At 38.6% G+C, this 16066-nt stretch overlaps 1 protein-coding gene across 2 annotated transcripts; it reads right to left on the bottom strand.

Moving 5' to 3' along the window:
- Positions 1-1523: 1523 nt before the first annotated feature.
- On the bottom strand, positions 1524-15747 carry LOC132330097 (pancreatic lipase-related protein 2-like). 2 transcript variants are annotated; one of them, XM_059852021.1, is made up of 13 exons: positions 15481-15747; positions 14533-14581; positions 13266-13420; positions 12195-12320; positions 11228-11362; positions 10599-10707; positions 9736-9855; positions 9524-9646; positions 7174-7289; positions 6089-6218; positions 5363-5474; positions 4196-4360; positions 1524-3024 (listed from the first exon to the last, which is right to left on the bottom strand). In XM_059852021.1, exons 2-13 carry the CDS (start codon positions 14579-14581, stop codon positions 2961-2963), a joined length of 1404 nt encoding a protein of 467 aa, XP_059708004.1. In that variant the 5' UTR covers positions 15481-15747; the 3' UTR covers positions 1524-2960. The 2 variants fall into 2 exon arrangements, with proteins under 2 accessions (XP_059708004.1, XP_059708005.1); XM_059852022.1 differs by lacking the exons at positions 1524-3024; positions 4196-4360; positions 15481-15747 and having other exon boundaries at positions 5426-5556; positions 14533-14790.
- Between the last annotated feature and the right edge of the window lie 319 nt (positions 15748-16066).

The raw sequence follows: 16066 nt of genomic DNA, 5'->3' as shown, positions 1-16066 counted from the left end.
TTTTTTTTAATCTTCTGTATAACAGATATTTGAGGATTGGAACGTGTTGTAAGAAAAAAAACCAAAAAAACCCAACAAAACAAAGATGAAAGCCAGAAGATCTTGGAAGGCTTATTCCTGCAAATTTTTGGTTATTTTGCAAGGATTTTATCAATTTATTGTGGTGGATTACAGTAGCATGAAAAAAATCTAAAAATTCACATATTAAGATAGGATCAAAAGTAGTTGATAAACTGTTCAATCTGAATGCTGAGGTCTCTGTCTGTTATTCCTATTTAGTTAATTTCTGTTATTGTTGTTATTTTAGTTCTGGGCTCACAAACTTTTATGAGCAGTGTTTTGATTGGCCGTGTTTTTGGAAAGAAGAGAAACTGCTGTGCTATGCAGTAGAGTATTTTATTTTTGGTATCAGAGAATTCTGACAATGGCCCTTGTTGTCTCTTCAGCACACCTGCACATATGCCTTTATGACAAATGTGTTTTTTATTCCAAAATTATTTTTCTGTCACATATAAAGTACATAAAGATAATGTCAGTGGACCAGATAGTTCATTTTTTGGATTGCTAATTGTTGCTGTCCCTTTTTCCAGAAAATGTTTAAAAGGTTTGTTTGTGTAGTTGTTTTATGTTACCCCATTGTCTAAAGAGTGCCATGAGACAGCAAAGTGCCTGAGGATGAAAGCTTCATAATGGCTCTCTTACCTTTGGCATAATTTTTGTAGTGAACATATGTTTAAGGAGTATAAAATTAAATTTGTATTGTAATTCTGAAGCACTTATAATTTGGCACAATATTTAAATAATGTAAAAGACAGACTGCAAATCACAGTATGTCCTTTAAATCCCTCGAGAAATGAGGAATGTTTGATTTTAAAAAGCACTACCTTTCCACATGACAGCCAAACATATGGAGTGGTGTGTCTCACTTGACATTTTAAAGATTCAGTTTAAATTGTTCTGAAAAGATGGCTTACGTTGTTTCAAAGATATGAAAGAATTGCCTGTCCAAATCTTTGTCAAAGGCAGATTTTCTCATGAGATATCAAATCCTTGCATTATTTGGACTAACACCATTAATATACAGTGATAATATCCAAAAATTTCATACTAGGAAGAATTTTAAATTTTATAAACAAGAAACAAGGAGGAAGATGATTTGCCACCAGCAACACACAGGTGCTGTCAGTGTGGGTTTTTTCACCTTTATCTCATACAAATAAATCTCTCTTTTTCTGTCTAAAAATATGTTAAACAAAGAAGGGCAGTGTTGATGTCTGCTATGCCAAAGAATAAAAATTAACTCAAGAAATAGCATATGACAAGAATGAAAACAGAACAACACAAAGGGAAGAAATTAATGCAATGTTCTAGTTTTAGCTGAAAAAGTTGGGTGAGAAAATGCATCTTTTAAGTGGTATAATCAGCTGTACCACACTTGTAGCACAAGTCAGCAGCCTAAATGAGCTGTCACATTTTGTCAGAACACTGTTGAAATCTATAGCTTAAAATTAAGCAAAATGAAATTTGTATTTTTGAAAGAATATGTTTTATTATTCATAAAAACATCGAATTAGTTTTTAGATTTGCAAAAGGGGCACAGGCAAGTATGGAGGAAGGAGAGGATGAGCTTTAAAGAAGTCTTGAGTCCAACAGGACTTGTTTCCTTCCTGTGAGGAGTGATGCACTGATCACACTCCTGTTTGTGCCATAAAACCCAGTTCCTGCCCCTGCTGCACAGGTTTTTGTGATCCTGAGGAAAATACTTACATTTATTTTTTTTCAGTTCCTGACTGTAAGAAAGGCAATAGAACAGAGTTTCCTTAATTTGTGCAACTCTGGGGCAGAGAGCCATGCATGGTTTATGGAGGATGTTCAAGATGTTGTAATTTCCAGTTACAGATATTTCCAAACTGTGTAGAAATACCTGGGGCTTTTTTATATCTCCAGGGAGCACAGGAGAGGGGAGCCCCTTCTTGCTCAAGAAGGGAAAATTGCCAAGAAGCTTCCTTAAGGGGTAAAAAAGGATGAATTTCCTGCTCAAGATGGTTTCTGGTCCCACCCTGCTCGTGGGGATAAATAAAGGGTACTGAAGAGTGACTCTGAGAAGGCAGACACCTGATTTATCAAATATCCTGAGCAAGCTCCTTCAGCAAACTGCACAGGAGGTGACAGGGTTCTGACATCTCAAAAGTATTGCTGCATAATTTGAAACACACCTGTTCATCAGCCACATTCAGCCTTGTGTAACACACCAACACCTTTTGGGGCACCTCACTGGGAGCATTCTGGGATAGCTGGTTGTCAGGATGGGACACCACAGAATTGCCCAATGTGATTGATACACTTAATTTCTGCACCCATATGATAAACTTCACGTCAGAGGCAGAAATCTGTTGCATGCCTCAGACAACAGCTGGTAATTAAAAAATGAAAGAATTTTTGTGGCTAGCTTGTGTTGAAACAAAAGAACTTTAGCTTATTTTGGCTGATGCTGATAACTCTTAGTGGTCTGGTTTTGCTGACCAGTACAATCAAAATGCTGACAAATTTGGACTGGCAATGCTAATCCAAATCATGTAGCTCAAGTCTGACTTCAGCATTTTCACAAAGGCAAAGGAGAGCTGGAAAATTCAGTTTCACTGGCAAAGAGGAAATAGTTTCTTATTGAAGGCTGCCAGAAAATTCAAGTTCCTCAGTCAGTTTTGATAAAGGAGGTGCCTGATTCAGGTATAGAAAAAAGTCCAGCTGGTTATTAGTAACGTGTTTGCTGTCTTTGTAACCATAGTTCACAGGAGTGTAGCTGCCCTGCACGGAGAAAAGGTGACAGCACTAACTTGGAAATTGAGCTTTTAAAGAGGGCTGGACAAATTTCTCAAAGTCTGTTGAGGGAGGCTTGTTAATCCTTTGTTGTTGACTGCAGTGTCCTCTTGCAGCTGGCGAGGGTTGGGCATTCCTGGCCCTCAGCAAAGAGCCAGAGCTTGCCACATGCTGGGCTGCACAGTTCCACACCCACAGAACACAGACCTGGGAAGGGGGGAAAGTTTAAGGAAATATTTGTCAGTAAAATAGGTCATTTTGGTATCAGCTGGCCAACATAATCAATATAAACCCTGTTTTTATTTCATGTTAGGCCAAAGCATAAGTTCCAGTAGACTGAGAACATAGAGTGTGTTTTAAATTTTTTTTTTAAGACTTACTAGTTCATGACTAATTATTAACTTTGAGGATGTGTTTGCCTTTTTGATCAGGTTCCCTTAGCATTTTTATTTGGGGCAGGAGAGTGCTTTTGAAGGGAATTGCTCCCTCCATTTCTCCCACTTATCACACTTTTTTTTACGTGACAGAGTGGGGTGTGTTGGAACCCTGGATGCTGAGAATTTCAGATTTTCTGTGCTGACGGGCACTGCCTCCCAAATTAACACTACGTTTGACCTGAGGTTGTGGAGAAGGCTTCCAAAAATGGTAGAACTGGGATTGTGGGTGTGGAGTTTGAATAGAAGTGTGTAATATCACATGGTGGAAAACTTAGAGTTTAAGGGTTTAGAATACAGTAATAAATATAAAGCAAGATGGAGGTTTTCAGGTGGAGGCTGGTCTTTCTTCTTCACCTTCTTCTTCTCCTTCTTCTCCATGGGTTTGGGTGGTTTTGTGTAATTGGATAAAAAAAGTCTATATTGTGGGCACGCATGGTTGGTTATTAAGTTGAAAGTAAAAATAATTTAGGTGTTATTTCTTAACTGGACAGTTTATCTCCCAATACCTTGTTGGGAGAGCTACATTGCCATTTTTTACCTTGTTAGAATAAAGTACTGTAGAACTCACAGCTTGTGAGACTATAACATAGATAAGAACTAATAAACATCTGAGTCTAAACAAGAAATACCATCTAGTGATTTAATCCTGACCTTGGCAGAAAAGAAGCAAAGAATCCATTAAGGTGGATGCATAAACTAGATTAATTTTGGTTAAAACTAAACAAGAGGTATGTTCCAAAAGTGTATCTAGTGTCCTGCAGATGGCAGTGGCTGCCAGGCCCATTGGCTCAGCGTGAAGCACTCTGCCCAGGCAGGTACAGGGTTGAACCCTGCAGAGCTGTTTTTGTGAGCTGTGCTCTGTGCCAATGGAGAGCTGGGCACATGAAACTGCAATTTAGGAGAAAAACTTCTACCTTTACATTATTAGATTATGTACTTACATATTCCCATTTTCCCCAGATATTATTCTGACTTCTTCAGCTCCCATGCAGCCTCTGTCTGCATGACCTAGTTGCTTTTTCCAGAGAAACTCAACTTTTGAAATGTTCCCAGAAATTTCTGTATCAATGTAGTTCAAGTATGTGTTGCCAGGTTTGAAAGTTCCCCTGCCAAAAGAAAAGCACAGAAGTGATGCTCAATGTTCTACACAGATGAGGGGGAAAAGAAAACTTGACTATAGGGAATAAGGGAGATGAGCTGAGGGGTACCATGAGAGTTGGGGCTTTCAGTACTACTGCTGGAATTTTATGAGCTTTTTTAATAGATTTGCTGAAATTTCTGTGCCTTTCAGGATGAAAACAGATATTAGCTCAGCCTTTGTCAGTATCACCTTGATTTATTCAATACATTACTTTTGAAAAATAAGATCTATCTTCAAATAAATCCAAGTAAAAAAGTTCTCTCAGTGTTTCTGGTTGCTCTCAACCATGAAGGAAATTGAAAATTATAGTTTACATTTGTGCCTCTTGTGCTATCACTGTTCACTCTAACAAAACACACACTGCAATGTGACATTAACATTGAAATTATCCGTGGGTTTATTGCTGCAGTGGTGCATTTGTAGCCAAAGGTTCTCCTGGTACAGACCAGTAATGAGGCTGTGTTCAGACATGAGGAGGTTGGTTTTGTAATATTGAAGCTGGGTTGCTAACCAGCATCTATTTATTGATATTTAAATTCACATTTACTGGAAAAGGTGAGGCTGAGTGGACAGGCATCCCATATTCCAGCACAATTCATGGGTGAACTGCAACTTTCTTATTCACATAATCCCCAGAGGAGGGGATAGTTGGATGACTGTACATCACTGAGCTCTTTGTATTCTCAGAGATCACCAAATCATGTTTGAGTCCAGCAGCAGCCACAGAGCTCTTGCCCACTTTGCTATGCTAACATCAACCTCAGAAAACAAAAGAAAATACATAGCAAGAGGGACCAGCAAACAGATTTTTACCACAGTCTGCAGCACAGGGAACTTCCATCACTTATCAGCTACAATGTAAATCACAGACCACACAGAACAAGGTGACACATGTAAAAAAGCTGTGTATACATTCCATGTGCCAACAGTGATAGAGACACATTTCCAACAACCACATTAAACTTACTTGTCAATGGTGTATTTTTTTCTGAACCCATTAGTTCCAGTCAAGGCTATATCTATATTTCCCTTCATGGTTTCTGTTGCACATACTTTGACGTGTATCTCTTTTCGCCAGCCTTGGGAAGCAAAATCAAATGGATTACAGTTGTAAGGAGATTCCTTTCCTAAGGGTTAAATTTCTTATATGTTTCAATGTCTCTAAGAAAGAGAAAAGGATTGCACAAACATGCTTATAAGCAAAAACCACCTGTGATAAATTGCAGTTCATTTCTTAATTTTCCTATTTCCCCAGTTCTGTGGCTGTTTCTACATTAAGCACAACTAAAACTGTATTTCTTATTGCTCCCTGCCATTTTTACTTGATGGGCTTGGCAAAAATATCCTGAAATGCTCCAGTTTTATAAATTTTGCCAATAAAAACAATGCAACAATTTAAAATTTGAAATTATGCATTTCCAGCATAAAATTCCTCCCGGTTTCAACTTTATGGAATTTTTTAAGCCATTATGTAAGAACCAAGTTTAACCCAAAGGTTAGCATAATTTGATCTATTTTTACAATTATCTCAGCTTTCCAAAATAATGCTGGTACTGCATGTTCCTAACATCTAAAATTCTAGATGTTTTATTGAGTGCAGCTCATTAACTGCGGCAGCTCTGCAGAAGTGGAAGGTCCTTTTTCACACATAATTCATTGCCATTTTAGAATACACCACAAAATGAGCACTTACGAGCATATGGAGGGGAGGGCCCTGTGTTTAAATAAACTTTTTGCTCTTCTTTTTCAGTTTTATGTAAAAACTTATCAGCATAATGACCCATCAGTGGGCATCCTTCTTCTGGACATGGAAAGCAGTCTCCCTGGGGGGAAAATAAAAATGTGTGTTATAAGATATCATCTATTTAAATCTAACTTCTTGAATTTTAGAAAATTAAGGTATTTCAGCTTTTTCCCAGTTTTTTGTTTGCTTGTTTGCTTGGGGTTTTGTAGGTCCTGGCTTCTCAGTTCAGATCATATCTTCAGTATGTATCATTGTGGTTTAATAAGGAATTGAGGTGGTCAGCCATCTTATTTCTTCTCGTTGAAAATCAAAGAGAAACAGGTTGGACATCTGACCTAATTCCTTGTGGTCTTGCAGGGACCATAAGTAAATGCCATAAAGAGTGTTGTGCCTTGCTACTTGATCTGTAAAATCCAGGTAATATATTCATCTTTCATAGGGTCCACTGGAAGGTTTTCTTATGGTTATAGGATGGATAACAACACTTCCAAGTGGGTCTGGCTGAATATCTCATTCATATGGTAAAAATGCTTATGTTTAGGAATACTGGAATTTAGGAAGGTTGGGCTTTCCATTTGGGATTTGTTCTGTCAGCTCTTTATCCTTTATTCCCATGCAGAGCCTCAATTAATTCAATCTACCTACACAGATCAGACAATCAGATCAAGACCTTGACATCCATTTAAAAAAAGGTAAAACAGATAAGCATGAAAGCAGATTCATTGCAGTCAGAAAAAATAGCTCTGCTGTGTTTAGGTAGTTCAGTATTGATATGTGGGAGATTCTGTTCAAACTGGTATTTATGGACCTTTGGCTATTTGTGCATTTGATGAAAAAAAGGCAAAATGATCATCATCCCTTCTCCATTGTGAAATTGCTTGGGTTTGGTATGGTCTGAATGAAGGAAGTCAGTGGTTCTGAATGTCCCCTGTGCCCACATTCCATGATCCCAAGTGTGGAATTTGTCCCAGGAACTATTAAAAGAAGAAGGGCAGGGCTGTAGGCCCTCAGGTAAATCCAGACCTGGTACTTACCAGCACAAACTCTCGGTATGTGTCACACTGGTACCCAACAAATCCATTTGGAGTGATGATGCTTTCAGCATAATACCTGAGACTTCTTTTATGTCCACATCCAAAAGATCTGTATGCTGGGGAAAAAACAAAACAAACCGACAAAAAACCCAACAGGTAAAAAGTGATTAAAGCAATTCATTAACATAAAGTCCATGCCAAAGAAACATTTTAGGGTCTCTTTTCCTCAAAAGCACTTGCACATATAGTGATGTCTCAGGTAAAAGAAATAGCAATGATTAAAAGACATTTACATTGGGAATTATTTGGTTTTGTAGTAAGACAGTGTACTTATGCCTACATATATTATTTTCTGTTGGAAAGAGGTAGTTTTTAACAGAGATGCACAAGGTGAAACAAGAAGCATTTGGGAGTGTTCCCCCTTGATATTTCAAAGACTGGAATATTTCATAGCTACAGTTTTTGTAAAGCATACAGTAGTTACAGTGAAGTAGTTTCCCTTTTCTTACAGTTATCACAACATGGTGTTCTGTAAAAACACAGTTTCCACTAATTTCTAGAATTAAAGGTAATTTTAGCAATTATTATCAATTCAGTGGCTTTTGGTGTTTTTAAGCACTAGAAAATCTGCAGTCATTTGATAGCAATTCTGTGAAATCCTCTGAAAAGCAGGATATTTGGCAGTGTGTCCTTCATTTTCTCAGAACTCTTTGAAACAAGTACTTTTCTCCATCAGACTGAAATTTATAAGCAGCCAGTAAGGAAAGAAGGAAGTGCTATTTGGGTTATATTTACACGTCCCTTATAGCAAACGTTGTCGTTCTTGATTCCGAGGTCTCTCCTATATCAAAAATCCATAAACTAAAATTAGGTTGTTTGTATAAAAATGGACTTTATTCCACTTCAGCATGCAGTGGGGGCTCACCAAACCACAGGGAAAAGTCTGGGAGGCACTGAAGTAGTTGCAAGCTAGCACAGGTTGTAGTGAAATCAAAGTTTTCCCCAATGGCAATGTTTATGCATCTTAAAGATAGACCAGCTGGTGTTGACCAGTTGACACATTGTTCCTTCCATAAAGAAAGAAAAGAACTCCCACACTAAAATCTCTCTGAAAAGTACTTGTTGTCTGTTTTTCTTGGAAATAATCTGCATCATCAAGGCTTCCTGAGTATGTTTTCTTAGTGGCTTCTTCTTTAATTCAGAAGGGTTTGTGCTTTTAAACCCTCAGCTCTTACAGCTGGCTCAATTTATGTTAGTGGCAAATTCACTTAACACCTATAGTCTTTCTACTGCATCAAAAACTGTAGGGAAAAAGTCACTAAATATTATTTCTAAAGCACTTCATGCATAAAAACACTACATAAATGTAAACATTAGCAAACAATAGAGAGGTTACCAAACAAAGTAAGGTTTAACCAAGAAGAGGGAGTTAAGGCTGTCTCTATTTTAAGAGCTCCTTGAACAACCAACTCCATCTGCTTGTGTTCAATAGAGTTGAGTTTCTCCTTCATTACAAAACATTGCAAAGAGCCTTGTGAAATGTCTCTGGAAAAAGATTGAATTTTTTAATTTAAATGCCGATTTTTTTAATTTAAATTTTTCTGCATTCCAGTTGGAAAGTGTTTTTGTTCCCAGTGACTTTGAGCACAGCCAGATTTCAGTTCTCGTTGTTACTAAATTCTTGACCAGTTCTAAGGGAGAGCATTTTTGAAAGCAAATTATTTAACTAGTGGTAGGGATTTCAAACCATTTAGCTGTGAATAACAGATGTTCTCATTTCTGTAGGTTAGGATCAGAAGACAGGATTTTGTGGATCTATTGTACTGCATCCCAGGGTAATTCTGATTAACTGTCCAACTTTCTTTGAAGAACTACTAATGGAGCAGTCATTTTATCATCCTTAATATTTCTGACCTTGGACTGTTCCCTTTGAAGAGACTAAAGCTTGATGGCATGCATGAATCCCACTAATATTGGGAGTAATATCTTCCTAGGGAGAAGAAGAGCTTAGATTTTAAAATACTAATTTCTGGATTATCCATGGATGAAATTTAACCAGTCCTTCATATGAAGAATTCCCACTGAGTTCAGCCTGTCAGCACAGTGGCAGGCTCTTAGAAAGTTTGTGGTGCACAATTTTGCATGCTTTAACTGACGTTTTCATCGAGAATTTGTCTTGTTTAGTACAAAAAGAAAATTGGAGGGTATTTCAGAGGCAGCTTTAAATGTTCCATTTTTGAGCATTGTCTCCCTGTTCCAAATCTGAGCTATATAAAGGCCTTACCTTATCATAGCCTTTGTTTCTACCTGTAACTTATATTGAGGTATTACTTCTTTAACGCGCATTTACCTCTCATCAGATCATTGATATCCCGAGTTGCAGGAGGCACACGAAGCTGCTTGCATCCTGGCATCTTCTTCCCACCATTTGGGTAAAAATCCAGGTGGCCACAAGTCTGAAGAATCCCTGGAGCTGAAATGCACAATGGATCCTGGCAGATCAATCCCAGGTGTTCTGTAGCCAACCTGTGTGCCAATGGCAGCCTTTCAATGAAAACTTACCAAAGTCAAAGAAAAGATGACCGGCATGAGTATGAATTATATCAACAAATTTTGCATCTGAAGGATCCAGCCTAACCATTGTGGGAGTGTACTGGAAAAGGGGCCCAGCTGGATCCAAACCTAAATGAATGGAGATACATCTGATTGAGTAAATAATACTATATGTATATCACCACACACAGGTTATGCATGTTATATATGTAATTACATTTCTGCCTTTACATAAAAAAAATCCATTTTGTGGTCCACAGCTAGAAAAACAGGCAGGGTATTAATAGAAAACTGACTGAAGGCATTGCAGCACAGTAAAATTCTGTTGGCTGCTTGTCTGACTTTTGGGAACAGTGATATAAGAAGAGATTTGGTTTATTGGGGATTTTTCATCATTTTATTGAAAAATATGAAATCTTCATCTGTTACTCTGAACATGTAGATTTATTTATTAATTTTTATTTGGCGAGAAGTCTGTTTTTATTACCAGAATATCTTGGTTGAAATTGGTATCCCTTCACTTCAGTGTCAGCGAGTTCTCTTTGGAGATAAAGAAACACAGCTTTGAGCACAGTTTCCCTGAATTGCTCGTGTGACTGCTCACTGTGTGCAGGGCTTAGACAAAGCAATGACTATGCAGAGAAAAGAACTGATTGGGAGAGAAGGAAAGCAGAAAATAGTGAGGTTTTTAAAAAAAGCAGTGTGTGACTGTGTCACGACTTGTATGCCACCATGCTGGTTGAACACTATTATTTATGACAAAGCAGCACATTGCATTCTGTATTGTATTTTTATAAAGCAGCAATCATTCTTCAGTTCTCTTTAAGCTGAGTAAAAATATAAAGTTTTATCACCTGAAATAACTGAAGTACCTGTTATTCTTCCAATGCCAGGCTTCCTCCTCCCTGCCTCCCCTGCAACATGTGCTCCAAGGCTATGGCCAATGAAATGGATGTTGGCAGGAGAGTAGCCATACTCTTTCTGGGAAAGTTTATGGAAAGGAGAAAAAACCACTGTGAGTATTCAAGTGACACTGTAGCATATCCCCATGCAGTGCTAGGATATGGCCAGATCACTGGGCAGTGGAGATGAGTGTTCTGGTGGGAAGTCACAGTTCTGGGTGATGGGATCTCTACCTAAAGAGAAGCAATTCCCCAGTCATCCCACCCCTCTTCATTTTCAGGGTGTTCATGGCTATTTACCATCTTATCCTGATACACTAAACCTAGGGAATTTAATTTTTAATTTCAGATTTTCAAACCTTTTGAACTGCTGAAATTTCATGTTAGTTTTTCAAAATCAGTTATGTTAGTTTTTCAAAATCAATTATGACACTAAAGCGAGTATTTTCATTTGTGCAGTATTAAAGCCCTTCTATAACATTTGGACCTGCTTTACTGGGTACTTCTTGTTCTTCCTGGCTCTATTGAATCAAACCTAAAGGTGCCACTCTGAGCATGCCCTTTATGTGGACTGTTCACATTCCAGGGATATTTTTTACCTCGAGGAAGTTCACCAGGTACTCCAGCTCGGCCCCCACAATGCGGACGTTGTTGACGGCGTCTGTGTACAGACCACTGGAGCCACCCCTCCAGTCTGTCAAAATGCAGTTCACATCTTCAGAGTGAAACATGAACTGGTGGAGAACAGGAAAAGAACAGAGAAGGGAACAGGCATTAATTACGGTTGTAAACTGTATTTTGTTTTTTTGTGTGACCGGTGATGACAGATCTCTAGTAATTCCTACTGATGCTGAAGATCAACACAAGGAGGCAGAGTCGAACCAGTGATTAGAGGACACTCACAAGCTTCCTTCACCTCTTTTTCCATTCCAAATGCCTTGGTTGGCTCTAAGGTACCAACTTCTCTTAATGACAGTACCCCTGTTACCAAAATAGGTCTAAGCTTTATTCTTCAAAATTTTTATGCTTGGATCATCTAAAAGAATTCTCAAATTTCTGCTTGAATTGTTCAGCCCTGAAGTTCATAGATTATAACCAAAATATTCTATTTAGACACTTCTGCCAATAGAACTTTCTGATTTTGTATTTTATTCTGAAACAATTTCATTTTTGAAATGTGCCAGAGTAGAATGAAACCAATCTGCTGAACAAAGCCTTTTGGTTTTATTAGATCAAATGTGTCACTCAAACTGACACGTTTATTGTGACCTTTTGCTGAGGTGAGAAAACTCACTCTTTTTTTCCCCTTTATTATTGACAAGGAATTGAAAAATCAATTTATTATAGCTTTCCCTGTGGAGGTGAATGCAGCAAAAGGGCATTAAGGAGAAGGCTGAAGTGCACTATACTCCTAGCCAGTGGTCATGTGGAACCGGGCTTCATTCTGACTTTGGTGCTCCCTGAATTAACAAGAGGTGCAAATTTTACATGGGAATTTTAAGCCAGATGTGGATATTTAGACTTTCAAATACAAGCAGAATGACTATTAAAAATAGTTGTACCTACCCTGCAGATGCTTGTTATCCAGGGGAGATCTGCACCGGCAAGGTGGCCATGGATAATGAAACGAGTTTTCCTGTGTGCTTGGAAATTCGAAGCTTTTATAGTTGAAGGATTTGTAGCTGAAATTTTCTGTGCCAAGAGAACCAAACAACCAACAAGCACAACAGGGATGTGACTGTTCCATCCCACTGTACATTTTGATAAAGGACAGAGTGCCCCAATGCTTAAGGCATAGTTCTAGACCTGAAAAAGATGGGTCTTATTCCTCATTCCTAAAATGCCTTTCAAGTTTCATTTAATCATTTAATCACTTCAACAAATGCTTCACTTCCTCTGGGTAATTGAACTAATGATACTGGCATCTTCTGCACAATGCTTTGTGATATACTGGAACAACATGCCATGTAAGTACAAGATTTTATCAAACTTGGCAATAGAAATGCAAAGATAGCATCTTCTGACCTCTTTTTCTTTCTTTTTTCCTTTGAAGATAAGACCATAATTGCTTCATTTATATTTTATGGGAAAGCCCACCAGGCTTACAAATTCAGAGGCTGTAGGTATTTTGGTGTGTATTGAGAAAGAAGACATTATTTTCTTTTAAGGAAATTCTGAGTACTAACTCTTACATATTTTTTGTTATGGTTTTGTTGACTTAAAAGGGGAATGTCATGCACTAATTAGCAGACATCTCACCTTCAGTGAAAGACTGATTTGTTAAAACTCATAGGCCCTCTCAGCTGGAGGAGTTGGATTTGATCTGAAGTGACTTAATAAACACCTACACTGATTGTGACTGCCATTTATATTAAACCCCTCAATTCTGGAGCCTTTTACCTGTAATAACTTGTATTAGAGGACTGTGATTAATATGTTGTAAATATACCTGGCTCCTCAGGGAGCTGAAATGAGGAAAAAGGACAAAAGATGGAAGAAAATTATCATGTGTCTAATATAGAAATGGAGGTTCTCCCAGCAGTCATACTAGCAAAATTTGTGAGAAAAGAAACTGTCTCTACAATTTATTGAATGTATTGTACACTGTCAGTATTTAAAAACAAAGCATTTTCTTACTTGGTATTTCACCATGTTATCTCTTGTGTAAAGGAGGAAATTTGTGTTCACAGCATCTGGAGAGCTGGGCAAACCTGCCAGTTGTCTCCCCGGGATCCCAGCCCATGGGGGGCTGTCTGAAAAGCATCCAAGCCTTTTGTAGCAAACTTCCCTTCCTGGGGTGCACAAAGAAAGAGATATTCGTCTTCTGGGAATGTCACAGGTTCTGCACACGAAGCTGGCAGGAGAGGGTTTATACCAGGAAAGCCAAACAAGCCTGATTTGGATTGGGATGGCCCTTCTGAGCCTTTTTCATTAAGGGGCTCAGTTGTGCTTGGGTGTTTGCAGTGAGGGCTTGAACTTCAGGAGTGGTTCCTGCTGCAAACAGCCTGGAGCTCAGCCGGGTGAGCTCAGGATGTGTTTGGTTCAACATATTGTTAACGCAGCCCTTGGAAGAAGACAATCAAGTCTTGATCCAGGGAAGAAATCAGCTTTTGCTGTCAGCACAGAGTAGTCCTTTAAATCAGTTCTAAACTCCAGGGATTATCTAGATTGTTATTTCTTGTGCAACAGCTCATAAGGGAGCAAAAAGAAACCATAACATTAAAATAGATACTTCTGCTTGCTCCACAACGGACATTAAATCCTCCCTTATTTTTTTCATCACCATAAGATTTTAGTGGAAGCAATAAAGTGGAATTTAAGTGGAAGCCTAGAGCAAAGCACAGCCTCAGGATGTGTGGTCTGTGCCTGAAGGACCAGTTTCACAATTTCTATTGTGCCTTTAATACAGTAATGGTGCAAATATGACATTCGGGTGTTGCCATTAATTGTCATCCTTCCACACTGTTATAGCAGAACAGTTGTGAAATCCCCAGAAATTCTTATTGCTGTTGAAAAGTCCATTCTTTCCTGTCATTGAAGAGGTATTTTGGACCAAGACTATTTTCTTGTTCTCTGTATGGCACTGTGAAGAGTAGGTGCCTAGGCTCTCATTACCAGGGTTGTAGCTACCATGAGTGAGTTGAGGGCAGGAAATGTTCTGGAAGAATTTCAGTATCAATTTGCATATAAAAATACCTTTCTGATTCCCTTCTATTTACTAGCTGCAAAAACCTTTACAGAATTAAAAAGTAATGAGTTAAATGACATAACATGACTCAGTGGTCCTAATGAAGAATTATGTTAAATCCATTCCAATAACAGGTTTTTTCTAGAATATAGATATCCTGGTGTAAGCTGCACATCATTTTTACTCTTTATAGACTTGATTCATTGTATGTCTCACCTCTGGCTGCATTGAGAAGAAAAAGAGTAGTGATCCATACTGCAAGCATCTGAAGTGAATAAGAACACAATTCAAACATAATTGAAATTAGAATCTGGAATTCACCTAAGGGTTCCTTAACCCATCAAAACCCCTTGAAACTCAGTACTTCAGTCATTTACTGAATTTCAAAAAGCAACTCCTCCTCAAAAATAGTAAGGATTCAAAAAAATACCTTTGGGATTATTTCTGTTTGCCATGGAGATTTTGCATGATCAGGATATCCTTTAGGAATCCTTAAAGATCATCTTCCTGTCTTTGACAAACAGGAACTTCTTTTCTCTGTAGAGCTGCAGTTTATGGGCATGCAAATTAAATTCTAACAGGACTTGTACCAACATATTGCAGAGTGAAATTTGTCCTAGGATTTCATAGAAAAGTTACTCACAGAACTGCCATCAATGATTGCATTTAAACAAAATAAGCCAAGAACAAACTTGGTTTGTGCTTACAAATCATACAGATGGTCTTGAAAACTCATTTTGATCACTGCTATCAGCCATGCATGCTTATCAGCCCTCATCTGCCTGATCATTTAATCACCAGCTGATAGGTAAGCACAGGGGTAAATGGAACCCATCATTTACTCCAAGGTGAAGCAGGGAAAGTACAGTCTCATTACTACCATGAGCAACTTATCTTCAAAGGAAAATAGGTAATTCTTAAAAAATCTAATGTCATGCCCAGATCATCCAACCAGTGCTGCACAGGCAGAGCCCTGCATCCCCTGAAATCCATAACACACTGTTAGGAGCAAAGAGTTCATCCCTGTGAAACCAAGTGCAGGCTCAAGCATGTCCTGCTTCCATCTGCTTTCCTCCAGCCACTCACCAAATACCCTACCCCTCATCACCATGATCCTTATTTCAGTTCCTTAGATGTTCTTGGCTCCAGTGCATCCCATTTTACCTTGACAAGGCTCAGAGCAAGTTCTCAGGGTCAACCTCTCCGTTGCTCATGGCAAACCTTGCAGAAGCTCTTTGAGGAGCCTGGAGAGAAGCAGGACAGCTTTGTGCCTGCCCTCCAAGGGCACGTGGCAGAGGGATGCTCACCCTCTGCTGCTCCACAAGGCTTGGATTCTCAGCTGCATCTGTGGCTGTGTTGGGTAATGCCAAAAGAGATCTCCCTCTGTCAGCCTTCATCCGAGATAACACCAACCAGGTCCGACCAGTTGCTGCATGACTCCACCCACTTAATGCAAAGTTTCAAACAGGCTGTTATTGTCCTCTATTGGTTATTATTTTTCAAGCTAAAAATTGCTGGGAAGTGTGATGTGAACATTGAACAAACACAGGGCCTTTCAGGATCAGCAGGGCTGCTCATCTTGGTGTGAGGCTGAGTTGAGATTGTGACAACATCTCACTGATGGCAGTGGCAGAGCCTACATCCTTTGCATTCCATCTCACAGTTTTAATAGCAAAACTATCCTTCCTGGAACTGATCTCTCTCTTAAATAACTTACAGTCTTAGGCAAAATTTTCAAATTTGTGTTTGA

Source organism: Haemorhous mexicanus, chromosome 7 (genome assembly GCF_027477595.1).
Source record: "Haemorhous mexicanus isolate bHaeMex1 chromosome 7, bHaeMex1.pri, whole genome shotgun sequence".
Classification (NCBI taxonomy): Eukaryota; Metazoa; Chordata; class Aves; order Passeriformes; family Fringillidae; genus Haemorhous; species Haemorhous mexicanus.
Note: the sequence above shows the minus strand (reverse complement) of the source record. Positions and strands in the feature narration are given on the sequence as shown.